This window comes from Lemur catta, chromosome 1 (genome assembly GCF_020740605.2).
Source record: "Lemur catta isolate mLemCat1 chromosome 1, mLemCat1.pri, whole genome shotgun sequence".
Lineage (NCBI taxonomy): Eukaryota > Metazoa > Chordata > Mammalia > Primates > Lemuridae > Lemur > Lemur catta.
Window position 1 is genome coordinate 276,426,666 of NC_059128.1, and position 16,059 is coordinate 276,442,724.

Below are 16,059 nucleotides of genomic sequence, written 5' to 3' on the forward strand. Positions count from 1 at the left end.
AGAAATTACAAAATCATGTGATAGGAAAATTTTAAAATGCTTACTAAGACTAGCATTAAAACATGGAAGATTCTACATTCTAGAGACAGATGATGTTATTTTGAGAGCCAATGTCTATATGAGTAAATAAATCTAAACCCTATAAAATAATAAATCCGAAGCCTATATAATAAAACAAACCTGTGTGATATGCAGGATCAGTTGCCAGGACAGAATAAACTTTATTAGTAATATTGTTTTCCTACAAAGACACTCTCCAGGGCCAAGTCTCAGTCAGCTAATCATCAGCCTTGTCTGTGACTGTGCCTTGTCTGGCAAACTGTAATTGATCATCTGTCCGTTCAATTCAAAACCTAGAGATACAAGCCCTCCTATAACCAGGATATTTCTATCAAATTTGCTTGAGTTAAAGTTTTTGGAATATTATGGACGTAAGTATATGCCTTTAATTTGGTTCTTTGTAATAGCAGAGCACTGGAGACAGTTGGTTTGTTTTTAAGGACAAAGTTATATATACATACGTATATATATATATATATGTGTGTGTGTGTGTATATATATATACATATATATATATATATATATATATATATATATATATATATGTATATATATATATAAAGTCTCACATTTTCCCAGCAGTGCAAATAAACCTAGAGCCCTTCAATGGTGCACAGGTCCACAGTGTTTTATGTACATTCTGAAATCCTAAAAAGCTCTGAATACTGCAAGCTTTTTCAGGAAGCAAAACCAGACTGCCCTGTGTTCATTTGGTGGTGACCCTGAACTGGAAAGCCCTGAAGCTATGTATGGTTTGTATCTCACCCAATGTGATGCTCATCTGTTTCGCTGCAGAAATACTAATGTGTTTGATCACAGGGTGATGCATTGTGTCATATAATATACAGTATAAACATTCAATCATCTTTCTAACAATTCTGTTTTCTGAAACACATCTGACCTCACAGAGTTGCATAAGAATTTGTAAACGTGTGCTGCGTTTGCTGTTTGGAGCTGAATGTGCCGGGTTCATCTTTCTTTATGCGATAAGGGTGATGGCTGCTTTCTTGCCTGAGTGAATGAAGCAGGATTCCTTTTCCAGGTGTCCAGAGATTCTGCAGAGTAGAGTGTGCGTCCAACATGCTTATCTGTAGCTCACCTGTGTGGTTGCCATCCTTTGAGTAGATGTCACTTTGTGATGATCAAGCTTCTGACCTGTTCCTTCCCAGGTAGGGCACAACCTTGGACAAAAGCGGCAGGAAGCTGGGTTTCCTGGGGCTCCTGTCCTGTCATCCATACGTGATGGGCAATGGGAATATAATAGAAGGTGATATTCTGGTGACGGCCAAACGTGTGACTCCAAGTTACGTCAAAGACACCCCCAGCTCTTGCAATGAAAACAGAACACTCTGGGGGCATGAGGGCTCATGTGTCTCAGGGAAGTCTCAAAGCTGTTAAGAGCCTGACAAGTCAAGTCATTCTCAAGCTGGGATCCCTGTTCCACCACATTTACAGAAAGTGCCATCTTGGGTAAGCCAGTTCCTTACTGTGACCCACAAGACCTAGCCTAGCTCTTATAGCTTGCTACATAATTTCTATCATTAACTTCCTTTTCTAAGGAGAAGGTATCTGGTCTGTGATCCTGGGAGATTCCTAACCCAGTGAATTCCATGGCTTCCCTCTTTCACATCTTGGATATTCTTCTCCCTACCTCCAGCTCCCCAAGCCCTTAACCTTAAGGGGGAAGCACTAGTCATGGGTTTAGAATTTTAGGAGCATCCACAAGATAAATGGACTCTTAGATTCTTCAGGGACCAGGGAGATAGATGAGGGATATAACCTTTTCCCAGAGCAGCACCGGAGAGGCAGGCCCCTCATACGCAACAGAGCACATCTCTGGCCGGAGGAATTCAACTGGCTCCTTGTGTTTCTATATCTGGGGCCGCTGGAAGCTCTCAGGAGGACACTACAGAAATTGGAAGGCAGCCAGAGTGGCCTCCCCTACTTCTTTTCTGTAGGATTTGTACCCATGCTCTTGGACCTTGAGAGCTTGTTTGGAGGTTCTAGCAGGGGAGCTCCTCTATCGGGGAAGGTCGTCCTCTTCGTCCTCTTCGACTGAGCGCGCAGCTTCGGGAGGTACGCACATGGAGCGGTGAGGGAGGGAGGGGACACCCGCCTAGCCAGCCAGATCAGCCGAATCAACCCTGGCGATCAGTGGGGTGACAGCTGTCTCAGCCAGATCGCCCTCACATCCCCCATGCTCTTGGACACCAGGCACAAGGCGGGCATCTTCACTTGGGTACTGCAGCGGCTTAAGGCTTCATTCCTGGAGTAAGGTGGGGATTGTGTTTGGGTGTCAGGGCGTGTGTTTGGGGGTGATTTAAATGACGCTGGAACTTGAAGCTGTTCCAGAAAACACCCAAGCGGCCTGTAGAACCAGGATCTTTTCATTAAAATCCACAAGGGCCACAAGAAAAGCTGTCATTGGCCAGGCTCCGAGGCCACCCAAAGTTGGGGGAGGAGGGCAACACAAACCCCGCCCAGGCCCCAGGGGGATGGTTGCCCCAAGGACTTCTGGTCAACCCCAGGACAGAAGACAGCGGGCCTGGCCAGGGACCTCGAAGGGTGCAGGAGCCAAGCAGCTTTCTCCAGCCTCGCACTACACCTCCTCGGCCCAGGCGCTGAGCTTGGGGTCCGGGGGAAGCAGAGGAGCACTGGGGAGAAGCTCAAGCGGTAGACGAAGAATCCAGAGACCTTAAACTGGGAGGCGGGTCGCAGCGTCGTGGGGCCGAGCGGATTTGACCCAGCGTCGGGAGCACGGCCTCAGCACCCCAGCTAAACCTTCCTCCGGAGCCCGGGGCGGGGCGTCCTCTCGGAGGGGGCTCAGCGGCCCCTGGCACCCCGCCCCTTGCCCAGCGCCACCGACCCCCTCAGCAGTGTCAAGGGAGGGCTCAGGGTCAAGGACAGAGATCTGTGGCCATGGCCGAGGCCGTGGAGCCGGAGGGGGACGCCCCGGGTCCCCAGGGGCCGCCCAAGGGCCCAGCGCTCCAGGCGGAGACACCGGGCGAGCCGGGGACCGCGGGCCCGGAGAGCGAGGGGCGGGAGGCGAGTGAGGGAGCGGGCGGGGCGGCGGCGACCGCGGTGAAGGAGGACGGGGGCGGCGGACCCGGCGGACCCTGCGGCCCGCTCGCCGCGGAGCCGGCGCCTGGGGCAGGCAGCGGGCGGGAGGCCGGGTCGCAGGGCGCAGGGGGAGCACAGGGCGAGGCGGAGGGCGCCCCAGAGGGCGCCCAGGTTCCCCAGGGCGGGGAGCAGGCGGAGGAGGCGAGCCCCGGGTGCAGAGCGCAGGGCGAGGCCGCGGGGGAGGCTCAGGGGGAGCCCCGGGACCCTGAGGTCCCCGAGGCGCAAGAGGAGGTGGAGCTCGGGTCTCAGGCGCAGGAAGGCAGCGCGCCCGGGGCGTCGGGGGACAGCACAGAAGCCGGGGGATCGGCGGGGGACAGCATAGACACGGAGGGGACGGCAGGGGACGGCATATACGCCGGGGGGCCCGCGGGGGACAGCACTGACGCCGAGAGGCCAGCGGGGGACGGCATGGACCCCGAGGGGCCGGCGGGAGGGGCGCCCCGGGTCGAGGCTGAGCCCCAGGACGGAGGGGACAGCAGCCCTCCGCCCCAGGCCGAGGCGGTCGATGTCGCAGCCTCTGAGAGCGGTGGGCACAGCCCCAGGGAACTAGCGGTGGGCGCTGCAGTGGAAGCGGCGAAGGAGAAGGGGCCCTTGGGGACAGAGGGGTCCGAAGAAGAGGCCCCTGGGAACACGAGCCCAGACGCTGGCGAGGACGGGGCCGCAGATCGGCCCCAGGAGAAGACCGAGGAGGAGGAAGAGGAGAGGCCAGAGCCGCGCCCGGAGGGGCCGAGCGAGGAAGCGGCAGCCGGGGGCGAGGGGGAGCCTCCCCACAGCAGCCCCGACGGGCAGGCGGCCGCGGAGCCCCGGGCCGAGCTCAGCAACCACCTGGCCGAGGAGGGCAGCGCCGAGGGAGGCGACGAGTCGGAACGAGAGAACAGCCGCGGGGAGGACAGGGAGGCGTCCCCGGAGCACGACATCACCCTCTTCGTCAAGGTAAATCTCGCCTCCCCGACTCTTAGGACGTCCTTCCCATTTTTGGTCTTGGTCTTAGATCCGAGAGGCACACGCAGGGCGGGCATCCTCGGGGCAGTATTTGTCACCACGCTCGTCCACTGAACAGCAGAGATTTCACTAAGAGTTTCCAGGGCTTTGGGGGAAGACTTGACCCTGACGGTTTGGAAACAAAGAGGTCGGGGTGGGGGCGGTGGGGAGTGCGGATGTGGGTCCAGGGTCCCACTGTCCTTCATCCTAACTGGCCCTCCTAGTCTGGAGGTTATTAAAGAATTGACTGAAAGGGGTGGGGGTGGGGTGGGAAAAAAGCGGCAGTCCTGTTGGCGACCAAAGGAATTTCTGCCAAAGGAAGCTTTAACACTTGCAAATGCAGACAGGTAGGTTCAACAGGAGAACTATCTTCCGGAGTGGAGTCTCAGAGGCCCTGAGCTGGCCAATGGGTTTCAACTCCAGAAAGGTATTTCATTTGGGTAAAATCAATAATGTATGTTTGGGAGGAAAGTGGAACCTTATTTACATATTATAATATTTATTGAACATTTTCAACATTTATTTGGGAGGAATACAAGATGTTGGTCACTTGAACACCATTTGCCTGTATGTCCTATTTTTAACCTGACTTCATATGGGAAGAGGGCAAGGATTCTGTGCAGGAGAGCACAGCTGAGGAAATTTGAGTTTAAACAGGAATTTTTTCATAAGCCATCGAAAACGCAGGGACAAAGTCCAGTAGTGGTTCACACCAGGATCTTTGTTAAAAGAGCCCTTGCGGGAAACCTTTGGCCAGGCCCAGGAAAGCCGGAGATGATAAGGTCAAGAATGTGCCTTGCTCGTTGGGTCATAATCCTTCAGAAATGCTTTCAGGCTTACAGAAGCCCGTTACCGCCTAAACCTCTCTGGTTGAAATATGAGCAAACTGTAATAAGTACAAGGAAATGCTTTCAAAGCGATTAACAGCAGAACTCTGAGAATCGTTTGGGCGGGGAGGGACCCGGGGAAGAGTGGGCCTGCGTTTCTTCGCTAGTGAGAAGGTGGCATTCCGGCATTTTCAAGACCCTGGGACACAACCTGAGGTCACCACCCCTAGGGAAGAGCTGGAGTGTCTCTGCTGTGCCGCCCCAAATCTGCTCCTCTCCATCGCCCGGGTGTGGGACATTTCCCTCCGTTCTGGTCACGTGGCTGCGCGATTCCAGCAAAGGGCCTCTTATTACAGCTTCCAGATACGGTAACTGCTCCTAAGGAGTCTCCGTGCTTCAATTCTTGGCCCTCTCCCAGCTAGTCTCCGTAATAGCCGGTGAGCCCAGGACAAGATCTGATCATTTTGATTCTTAGTGTAAAATTCTTCAGTTTATTGCAGAATTTCAGCTAAATCCACACTCCTAAGAGGCCACGATGGTGATGCGATGTTATTTCTGCCTCTTTTCTCTCTGGTCTTCTCTTGGCATTGCTGGGTGCCCCCACCCTTTGTCACCCATGCTACTGCTGTGCCAGCTGCTCCCATGCAGCCATGCCACGAGGGAGCACATTCCTTCCTGCCTTGAAATTTTGCACATGCTGCACCCTCTGCCTGAATGGCGCTTCTCCCCGCTTCCCTCATTTCTACCCCTCTGCCTAGTTATCTGCTGCGTGTCCAAGCTTTCGCAGGGGCATCATCTCTTCTGGGGAGGGTCTTCCAACCCCAGTGTGGGTTGGGTGTCCCGCTGTTGAGGCAGTGCCCTCTGCATGCTTTGTCTCTTCCTTGACTGTGTGAAATTCATCATTGCATGACTATGATGGAGGCTTGAATGGGTGGCTGCCTGCATGAGCTAGAGTAGTGTGGGGATCAAACTTCAGAACCAGTGGGTGTGGGATCAAATCCTGGCTCTGCTAATTTCTTGCTGTGTGACCCTGGGCAAGTTACTTAACCTTTCTTTGTCTTTGTTGTCCCGTTGATAAAATGAGGACAATAATAGGACCTACCCCTTCAGGTTACTGTGGGGATTCAAGAATTAGATGACAATAAAGCACTCAGAAAAGTGCCTGGCTTGAAATAAGCATAGAGTATCTCCAGGTTCCTGCTGTTAGTTACATCTGCTCGGCTCCCATAAACTTTCATTGACTTTGCATAGAAACAATCCCTTTCCCATCCCACCCCTGCCTTATTTGTTTATTTCGTGTGTTTTTTTTTTTAGGGAAAATCCCTCTAGATACCTAATTACCTCCATTCTCTGGGGGTAAGAATGTTATGACAATTTGTTTTCTCAGATGCTGCTTGGAAGTGGTTTGTGCAAAGGCAAGGGGCACACAGTGGGCAGCCTATCCATGATGCTTTACTGTGATCCGCCTGGTGCTCAGCTGTGGGTCTATTTCTCCTTCTTTAAGGAAACTAACAGATCTCCCCACAGTGAGATTGGTTAACTGCTGAGGGTCACTTAAGAAGTGCCTCATAGGATGGATAAGGCATCTCAGTTTCTTCTCATCCTGCTAATCATTCTCTTTAAAAATAAAACACAACAAAAAAGATCTCAGAGCAGAAAACAAGCGAAGAATCTTTAGAACCATATTTTCCAAGTTTGTAATACTTGATTTAAAATGCTTAAATTAGTTCAGAATAGGATTTCTTTGCCAGATTTAGCTTTTTCTAGGTTCCTTCTTTGGGCTCTGTTTTATTCGGACTCTGTATTCCACAGCGGACATCTGACTTGGGTTTCATAGACATGTTGAGGCACGTGCTCACGGTGAGTTTTCTATGGCGTAGTTGGAGTGCAGAATTCAGAGATGTTTTGTAAGGAGGGTGCTGCGATATTCTTCCCAACATTCCTCTAGCCTTCATATGAAAGCCTAGCAAACACATTTTAAAATTAATTAGCCCACATTGTACTTGTAAACTTTTAACTTTTATTTCTCTTCCTATTTTTTAAAAGTAAATATATTGGTTACAAATATACCAGAACGTTTTGATTTACTACCTAGTAACGTAATAATAATTGTCTCAAAGCTGCTTCTAGTTTTAGCTGCCTGATAGGTTATATTCCCCATCTTTATGAGAATTGTCATGTTATTAATTAGTCATTTTGTTTTATTCTATAAGTATGCAAGGATGTGTTCTTGTAAAAGAGCCAGGAGCATACAGAACAGGTCAAGGAAGTCCTCCTTGAATTATTCTGTGGTAAATTAATTGCTGATTATGCTAATTTTTAGTTTTGTTTTCTCAAAGGAAGTGTCAACTATTTGTCACCAAATTATAAGGTAACCCTTCAATATATTTAGCAAGAAAGAGTTTTTCCTCTTTACTCATAACAGCAAAGGGTAACAGCATAATACTGATTAAGGCAATACGAACAACAAAGCATGAAGTAAGGACTTGAGCAGTGGTGGAGATTTTGTCACCAAGGAAGTCTTGCTTACAGCTTTGGTTTCTCTAATCCAGCGTGTGCACTTTGAGTCAGGGTCACTGGGTGGGACAGTCTGAGATACGAATTTCCTGGCATATTTTACATGACTTAAAAAACCTCAATGTGATCAGTGAATAAACCTGGACCAGTGTTTTGGAGACCATGCATCTAGCTATTAACATGCAGTTATCTCTGAGCTCAAAAATGTGCATTTGCTATCACAATTGGGTTCTACAAAGAGGTGAAAGTGAGACCCGATGGAACAAAGTAAAACTCAGTAAGAACATGGCCTTTGAATAAGCACTATCACCCAGAGACAGAAGAAAAAAAAAAAAAAAGAGCCTCCCAAGCATCTCCAGCCACTTGGTGGGACGGGAGCTTGCCAGGAGCGGCGTCTGTCTGACAGGCTCCTGGTGGCGCAGTTGGCTGCGGCCGTCTGTGCACGTGTCGCCGAGAGAGAGCATGTTGAGACCTGTTCTGGGGGGCTTGGTCTCTGAGGAGTCGAAAGGAGACGCTGTTTTTGTAACTGTGTGTGTGCTGTGTGTTCTGAAGGGAAATGAGCACAGATGCACTTCCGAGACTGTAATTCTCCCCTAAAAACATTTCTTTGTAATTTACTTTCTGAATGTGTTATAAAACCTCCTTACAAATTACAAATAGGAAATCAGTACAGACTTAGGGTGGAAATACGTAGAACATGGTGCTTTGCTAACCTCTTGCATTCAGCGGGCTCTGGTAGGCCCTCCACTGGTGCATTTCGGTGGTACTAGGTAGGTGGTCGGTGGGCGGCTGGTTCAAGGCAACCCAGCTAGTGAGACGCTAACCTGGACACAAGCCCAGTTCCCACTGCCCTGGTCCAGTCCAGTGTCCCTTGTGAGAGGAACAGAGCCACCTTCCCCCATGAAGACCTCTTGGCAGCAGGATGCCAGGGGCTTTGGGAACGTGTGGCTCTTTCCTGCCACATGCACACGTCACAGCTGCCATCTCTGTCTGGGCTGACGGGCCAGGGCCTCGTGGGAGCAAAGTGCCACTTCACCTTCCGCTCGAGTTCCTCCCTCACACCCATTGTGTCCTGGGTTTCCCACAGCCAGTCTTTCTCCACGGGGCCCATTGATAGCCTCCCTGAGACCCACAGGACACCTTCAGAAATACCACACTGGGTCCCTTAACCATGTAAATTCTTCCTTTCATTTCAGATACCTAGATAAAACCTAGAATTGAAGGACTGTGTGAAAGCCAAAGCTCTGCTCTGTGCTTTAGGTTCAGGTGCGTCCTTGTGCTGTAGGTTAATCTGCTAATTCAGTGCATACGGATCTATCACCTCCTGTGTGTGGGACACCATGATATAGTCTGGGGACACACTGGTAATCAGGACTGACAAGGACTGACAAGGTCCTTGCCCTCCAGAGCCCACCACCTGGCACAGAAGACAGATACTGAGCCGTGTACCACACCACGCGTCTGTAACATCACCACTGGGCTGGAAGCCCGCAGGGCACTGCAGTTTTGCCCACCATTGTTCTCGCAGCCCTTGGCACGGTGTTTGGTGCACAGTAGATGCCCACTTCATGCTGGTGTGAAGGGAAGGAGAGAGGGAGGATGAGCACACAGCAGCAGCACCTGCAGACACAGTGGTTGTCACCAAATATTGCAGTTACCGATTTAATTGTGTTTAGGGAGACATAACCATTTTCCTTCCTGGTCCACAGAGAGTGGGACCCTCTGGTAATCCTTGGTGCAGATTCTTCAAGATTCTCTATAATAGGCTGTCTTAGTTTTATCATTCTCTGAACTCCTATCACATTCAGCAAAGAAAAGGTTTTTCCAAGCGTTGGGGAGATGGACATAGAAATTTTCTAAGCTCCTTCTTTTCCAGCATTAACTTTCTTGCTTTTTTCCTGCCTGCAAATCAGTTCGTAAACTGGGCCCTGTATCTGGACATGGATGGGGGAGATATTCTCTCCACAGCATAGACGGCTGCTGGAAGACACCTGTGCTTTCGGCATCCCATTCTCCTCCGCACAGGGAAACAGTATCCAAGTTCATTTTGGGGGGGAGTCCAGGCTAGCGTTGAGAGCCCCATTTTCTCATTCTCAAAGCAGCATTTTGATTTGGAAGTGTTGGTGCTTAGGTACAAAATCTATTCCACTTAATGCTACTATAAAATTTTTCCAGTCTTGAATTTAAGACAATTTATTAATTTTTTCCCCTGCTCTTGCATGGGGGACCATTTGCTCTGCTAAACTTTTGAAACTTAGCCCTCGAGTTGGGTGGTGAATGGGCTAACAATGTGGTGCATTCTAAGTGCTTGTTATAAATACTTTTCCCCAGATGGTGCTACACTATGGTATTTAGTGTTGGGGAGAATGTCATTAGGAGTGTGTTCAGCTGCAATTACTAGATTATCCAATGATAGGTGGCTTTAAACAGAAGTTTGTTTTTCTCATACAACAGGACATCCAGAGATAGGTGGATGCAGCACCTCACCCATGTCATGAAAGGTACAGACCGGTTCTTTGTGTTCTGTCTCCCTGTGTCGTCAAAAGAAGGATGCCTTAGCCTCAGGCACCAAATCCTCACCAGCAGTGTCTCAAGCAGGAAGGTGGGGAAGGGCCGGGGCTTTCTTCCTATGCCCACTTCTCTTTCATCAGGGCGGAGAAGTCCTCCCTAGAACTCTTGCAGCAGACTTTCCCTTATGTTTCCTTGGCTAGAACTGGGTTCTCAGCCCCGGCCCTCTCCAGATCTTTCGCAAGCACGAGGAAATGGGATCACAAGACTGGCTTCTACCAGGGGTCAGCAAACTCTGGCACGCAAGTCAAATCCAGCCTGCCACCTCTTTTTGTACACCTAAAAATGACTTTTACGGTTTCAAATGATTGAAAAATAGCAAAAGAATATTTCGTGACACATGAAAAATACAGGAAATTCAAATTTTAGTGCCCATAAACAACTTTTTTTTGGAACCCAGTGTGCTTATTCATTCCTTCACATATTATCCATGATTCTTTCACTCCACAATAGCACAGCTGAGTAGTTGTGACAGAGCCTGTACGGGCCACAAAGCCTAAAATGTTTACTTAAGAAAAAGTAAATATTTTTACTTTAAGAAAAAGTTTGCTGATTCCTGGCTTAGACCCACTTAGGTTCATCACCTGGGGCTACATACATTGCCATCCACACAAAATTGGAGTTTTATTTTGAAAGAAGAATGAGGAATGGCTGTGGAGCAGAGAACCAAAAGGCTCTATCACAGCGAGTCAGAAATATTGAAGACACGAAACATCTTATATATAGTTAGAATTTTTTTGCCTGTCAAGTCCATAATTTTGTTTTAGATAAAGTCAAAATAAAATATAGATGAAATATATTTATGCACAGTTTAGTACAATGCATTCATGTAGCCCATGGGATTTTGTAAAATGTACTTGCCAATTTTTTTGAAAAGATGATAAGTTAGGGTAATAAAAATATATAAACATAAAATGATATAATACAATGAAAATATATCTTTTTACATCCATGAGGCCTAGCTTCCCAATTTTTGTCCATAGAGATAACCACCAAATGTCTTAGTTATCTATTGCTGTGTAACAAATTTTCCCAAATCTAGAACCTTAAAACAACAAATATTTATTATTCATAGTTTCTCTGGGTCAGGAATTTGTGAGCTGCTTAGTTGGGAAGTTCTTGCTCATGAGCTTGCAGTGAAGATGCTGGCTAGCGCTGTGGTCTCATCTGAAGGGTTGACTGTGGCTGGAGGATCCACATCCAAGGTGGCTGACTCACAGGGCTTTTGGCAGGAAGTTCAGTTCCTTACCACTTGGGACTCCCGGGAGGGCTCCTTTAGTGTCCTCACAACGTGGCATCTGGCTTTTTCCAAGAGAGACCAAGGAAAAACCCATCATGCCTTTTATGACTTAGTCTCATCTCAGAAATCACACTGTTACTTCTACTTTATTTTATTATTCATTAGAAATGAGTCACTAAGTCAGCCCTCAAGAAGAGTGCAATTACGCTCCACCATTTAAAAGGAAAGTCAAGGAATCTGTGGACGCATTTTAAAAACACATCTATTTCTTTTTCTCCTCAAAAACTAGTACACTGGAAATACACTGGTTTACATCCTGCTTTCTTCCTTTAACACGTATCTTAGAAATTATTCACTATCATTGCCTAGAGCTCTCTCACATTCTTATTAAAAATTTCATAGTGAAATGGGTGTACTCATAATCAGTCCCCCATGGTAGACATTTAAGTAGCTTCTTCTTTTTGATATGTTAAACAATGATGTAGTGAATATCCCTACACAGATGTGTAATAATATATGGAGCTAAATTCTTAGAGATGGCATTGCTGGGGGAAAGGATAGGCATAGTCTAGATTTTGGTAACCTTTACCAAGTTTCCTCTTCACAGAGGCAGTGCTAAGTATGGCTCCTCTGACACTATATCAGTGCCACACTTATTTTCCCAAACTTCTCGGCTCATATATCATCAAAAATTTTGAATCTGAGAGGTGAAATAATGTCTATTGTCATTTAATCTGCATTTCTTTTATTATGTTTGAGGTTGAATATACTTTTTATATATTTAAAAACTATCGGTATATGTTTTTCTGTGAGCTGGCTACTTATGTCATTTGCATTTTTCAGATGGGCTTTTGGCCTACTCTTCCTGATTTTTATATTAAAGAAATTAGTCTTATGTCCGTTGTATGTGTCGCATAAAGAGTGTCACACGCTTTACGGGAGTGTGCTGACTGCTTGCACTGGAGTACTTCATCCTCTTAGTCTTAGTGATTTCTTGCAGTTGATGCATGGGAGAACAAGGTGTGGACTGTGATTGCACACTGAAAATCTCCAATTTCATTTACTGGAATCTTTGAATGCTGTTTTACTTTATATACTATAACTTCTTAAATCGTGAGGGATCTGGTATTTCTAGCCTTGCCCTTCTCCATTTATTTTTAATTAGCAGGAACATTGTATCAAGTACATGTGGGTTCAGAATTAAACTCCATGTTACATGGTAAGAATTCTGTTCAAAGAAAGTTTAAAGTGTGTAGATTGCAGGGTCATTTCATGCCCGCATTACCCCATCTGAAAATGTAAGATGTATCACTTAGATCTTGGTATGCAAAGTACTCAAATGAATTTGATTCCCACAGATCAAAACGATTGTGAAAATATTATCTGTGGTGCAGTGATATCAAAATATTGTGTCTTCTAGCCAGATGCTCCCATCTGTTAAAAGAATTGACCAAAATTCATAGAAAATGATGACGAATCCTGTTTGCAGAGATCCAGTGAATTGTGGAGGGTCATGAGGCCCACCCGTAGCTTCTGTTTAATGAGCGGAAGAACCTAAATACTCAAATGTCAGAAATCATTTGGAAAAATAATTTGCAAGCTTTTGAGGGCTCAGCTCTATTGAAAAACACAAACTCTGTACATATATATTCAGTCTGCAAGGGTTAAGTCTAATCTTATATGTGCATGTAAGAAATCATCAGATGGAAAAATATTCTCCAATTCCACATTTTTATTAGATTTATGGACTCTCTCCCCAACTCACTAATTCTCCCTTCTCTGCTAGGTCATTCACATAAAAGTTGAGTCTATTGATGTGGGGAGCAGTAAAAGCTGTTTCTTAGTCTTCCAAACTACCAAGTGGTGTTTTGGGCCCAAGTGTATATTTAAAACAAATATTTGTTGATTACTTGCCAAGTGTCAGACATTATGCTTCGGGTTGGGGGTCTAACAGTGATTAGGACAAATACTGCTTTTCTGGAGCCTTCAGCCTATAGAGTGGTCTAGAAAGAAATGATTGCCATGTGGTGTGAGGAAGAGGACCTCAGGCTGTTGCTGGAGCAAGTGGGATGATCAGGCTGGCAGACTGGGAAGACAACCACCCCCAGACAACTGTCAAGGGGAGATTTAGACTCTAGATCTCTGACCGTGAGGCCAGCTGTCTGCTGAATTCCCCTGTGTTTGGACAGTGAATAGATTTATCTACACATCTACATAATGGATGAATACATGAATGACAGCCATGTACAAACGGCTACTCTATCAGGTGGAAAGGTTTCGGTGGTCAGTTTCTAATTATATGTTTTGTAGGATGTAAATTTTATATCTCATAACTTCACTTACTCCGGTGATATCTCACGAGTCAGGCTGTGTTTATAGACATTGGCTTCATCTGAGCACAGTCATTTAACGACTGTTACAGTATGTAGTGTGTGAAAAATCACCATTTCTATGGCAAGAAATTACAGGAATAAATAAAGATGAAGACCAGAATCGGGGGGAGGAAGATAAATTACTGTCATGACAGTACACTAGCAAGGAGGGCCTTGAGACGCGACCTGGGTCACTCCATATGCCCTTTCTGCAGTCATTTCTTTCTCACCTCTAAGAAGCAGCGTTTATATTTACAAAGGAGAAGCAACACAGTGCCAATTAAGGACATACCAGTCCCAGGGTGCCCTTTTTGTTTCCAAGTGTGCCAGTTTGAGCTGTCCCGAAGAGACAGCCCAGTCGGGGCCTCTTTCATTAACCTGATGGAGTCTGCCTTCCGGCCAGCAGGTCTTTCTGCTGGAGAGAGTGGCCAGCTGCTAAGAGAGGAGAAAACCTGGACCCATTCTGCCCGAGGGCCTATGCTTGTATTTTCCTCATCCTTTGGGGGACTGTGCAGGCCAGTAGGAAGAACCTCACTATGCACCCCGCAGCACCCCAGCAGCGCCCCACCCCCCTCCAGCCCTGAGGGGATGCAGGGATGGGGAAGTCAGAGCAGGGAGATCACTGTTCTCCTTCCTGGCTGGGGACACGTGAAGATGTTCTGATGGGGCCCCTAGGACAATGGCCACATGGCGTGTCCAAGATGCTGGGCACATCACAGCTGTCATGTGCACAAAATAAAGGTGTTACTGGTTTGGAAACCCAGGGACACACTTTCTCCTTAAATGAAAACAAAATTACACTTGTTTGGTTGGTGCCTTGGGTGTCAGGGCCTTGGAGGCGAGTTCATAGCACCTTGGAAAGACTTAATCTCTCCCTCAGCTTCGGTTTCTTTGTTTTAAGTCCAGGTTGGATGCCTTCCGCTCCGTTCCTGTAGATGGTCAGGCTGGGTGGCGTTTGGGTTGTACTCAATGGCTTCTTTGTGTCATTTAATTCTCCAAACAGAGAATTCAATGCTTAAGAAAACTCAGAGGTATCAACACATCAGATACGGAGGGTACTTTTTTTATTAACTGCCATTTAGACTAACACATTATGATTCTTTGAATCATAAATAGCAGCAATAAAGCAAGATTGCTATGTCACTCTCCAGAGACTGAGGTTTGTTACAGGAAGTTCTGCAGGTGCGGAACTCTGCCCATGGCTGAGTATAAAAAAAATAACTCCATTGTTTTTAGACACTACTAAAGTTTTCTTAAACCAGTTCAAGTTAGTAAAGTATTAATCATATTAATAAAGGATTTGAGCATTTCAGCACACCCCGGAATCATATAGTGTGGTAGACTAAAGAATTACATGGCTGCCAATTCTTTGACACTCCTGTTGAGAAGTGGGGTCTGACTCTCCTCCTTCTGAATCTGGCCTGACCTTCCTGCCTGCTTGGTGTCCAGCAGAATATAGTGAGAGACATCCTGGGTGATTTTTGTCATGAAAGACTGTGCAGCTTCTGCCTTGTTCACTGAACATCCTGAGGTCACCCTTGCTGGAGGTCACCTGTATGTGCTCCATTTGACAATCCTAACTGAGCCCAGTCTTCCAGCCATCCCTACAAAGCACCAGATGCATGTGAAGCTGTCTTCGACCCCTCAGAACAGACCCTCCACCAGCTGAATGTCACTGAGTGACCTTTGTCAATGCCACATGGAACAGAAGGACCACCCAGGCAAAACTTGCTCAAATCCCTGAGTCACTAAATCATGCACTGTAACAAGACAGATACTGTAGGCTGATCAATTTGGGGTGATTTGTTAGGCAGCAATTGGTGACTGGGCTATGTCATGGCTTTTATCTCCTCTAAGCTGGTGAAATCTGGGTGAATGAAAAGACAGGGCCAGGTGGGAGGTGTGGAGTGGTTGAAGGCAGCTCCAAGCAGGGAGTGCGGAGGAAAGAAGGAAGCTCTGTGGAGCCAGTTCTTCCATTTAGTACCTGCATTTTCCCCCTTTTGAGTCTCTATAGGGATCGGAATACTCTGTCATTCAAGAACGTAAAGCACCACGGTATATAAAAACAGGCTGCATTATTAAGCAGGCTTTCTGGAACAAGATGTTCCTTTGTTGTAATAATTCCTCGTGAGAATTTTACAAGGAAATAAGCTCTTCATCTCCATCTAAAAGCTTCAATTGGTATCAGGCCATATTATTAAATAAGGATTAAAAATAGCCCTGGAGTTTTTAAAGCATAATTCATGTAGGAGAATAAAATGGCAAATGCCAGTTTGTTTGTTCCTGGACTTCTTACGACTTGATGCCACCTGCTGTGACAGTGAACACTAATATAACTAAGCCTTTTGCTAGAATTTAAAGCTCAGAGCAATGT

The 16,059-nt window shown here is 46.8% G+C and overlaps 1 protein-coding gene across 1 annotated transcript in view; it reads left to right on the plus strand.

The window, feature by feature from the left end:
* Positions 1-3,550: 3,550 nt before the first annotated feature.
* Positions 3,551-16,059, plus strand: part of CLIC6 (chloride intracellular channel 6) — a 37,639-nt gene continuing 25,130 nt past the window's right edge. Inside the window, exon 1 of the mRNA XM_045540609.1 lies at positions 3,551-4,113. Within this exon, the coding sequence (XP_045396565.1) occupies positions 3,589-4,113 (525 nt within the window). The 5' untranslated portion in view covers positions 3,551-3,588. The remainder of the gene's footprint in view (positions 4,114-16,059) is intronic.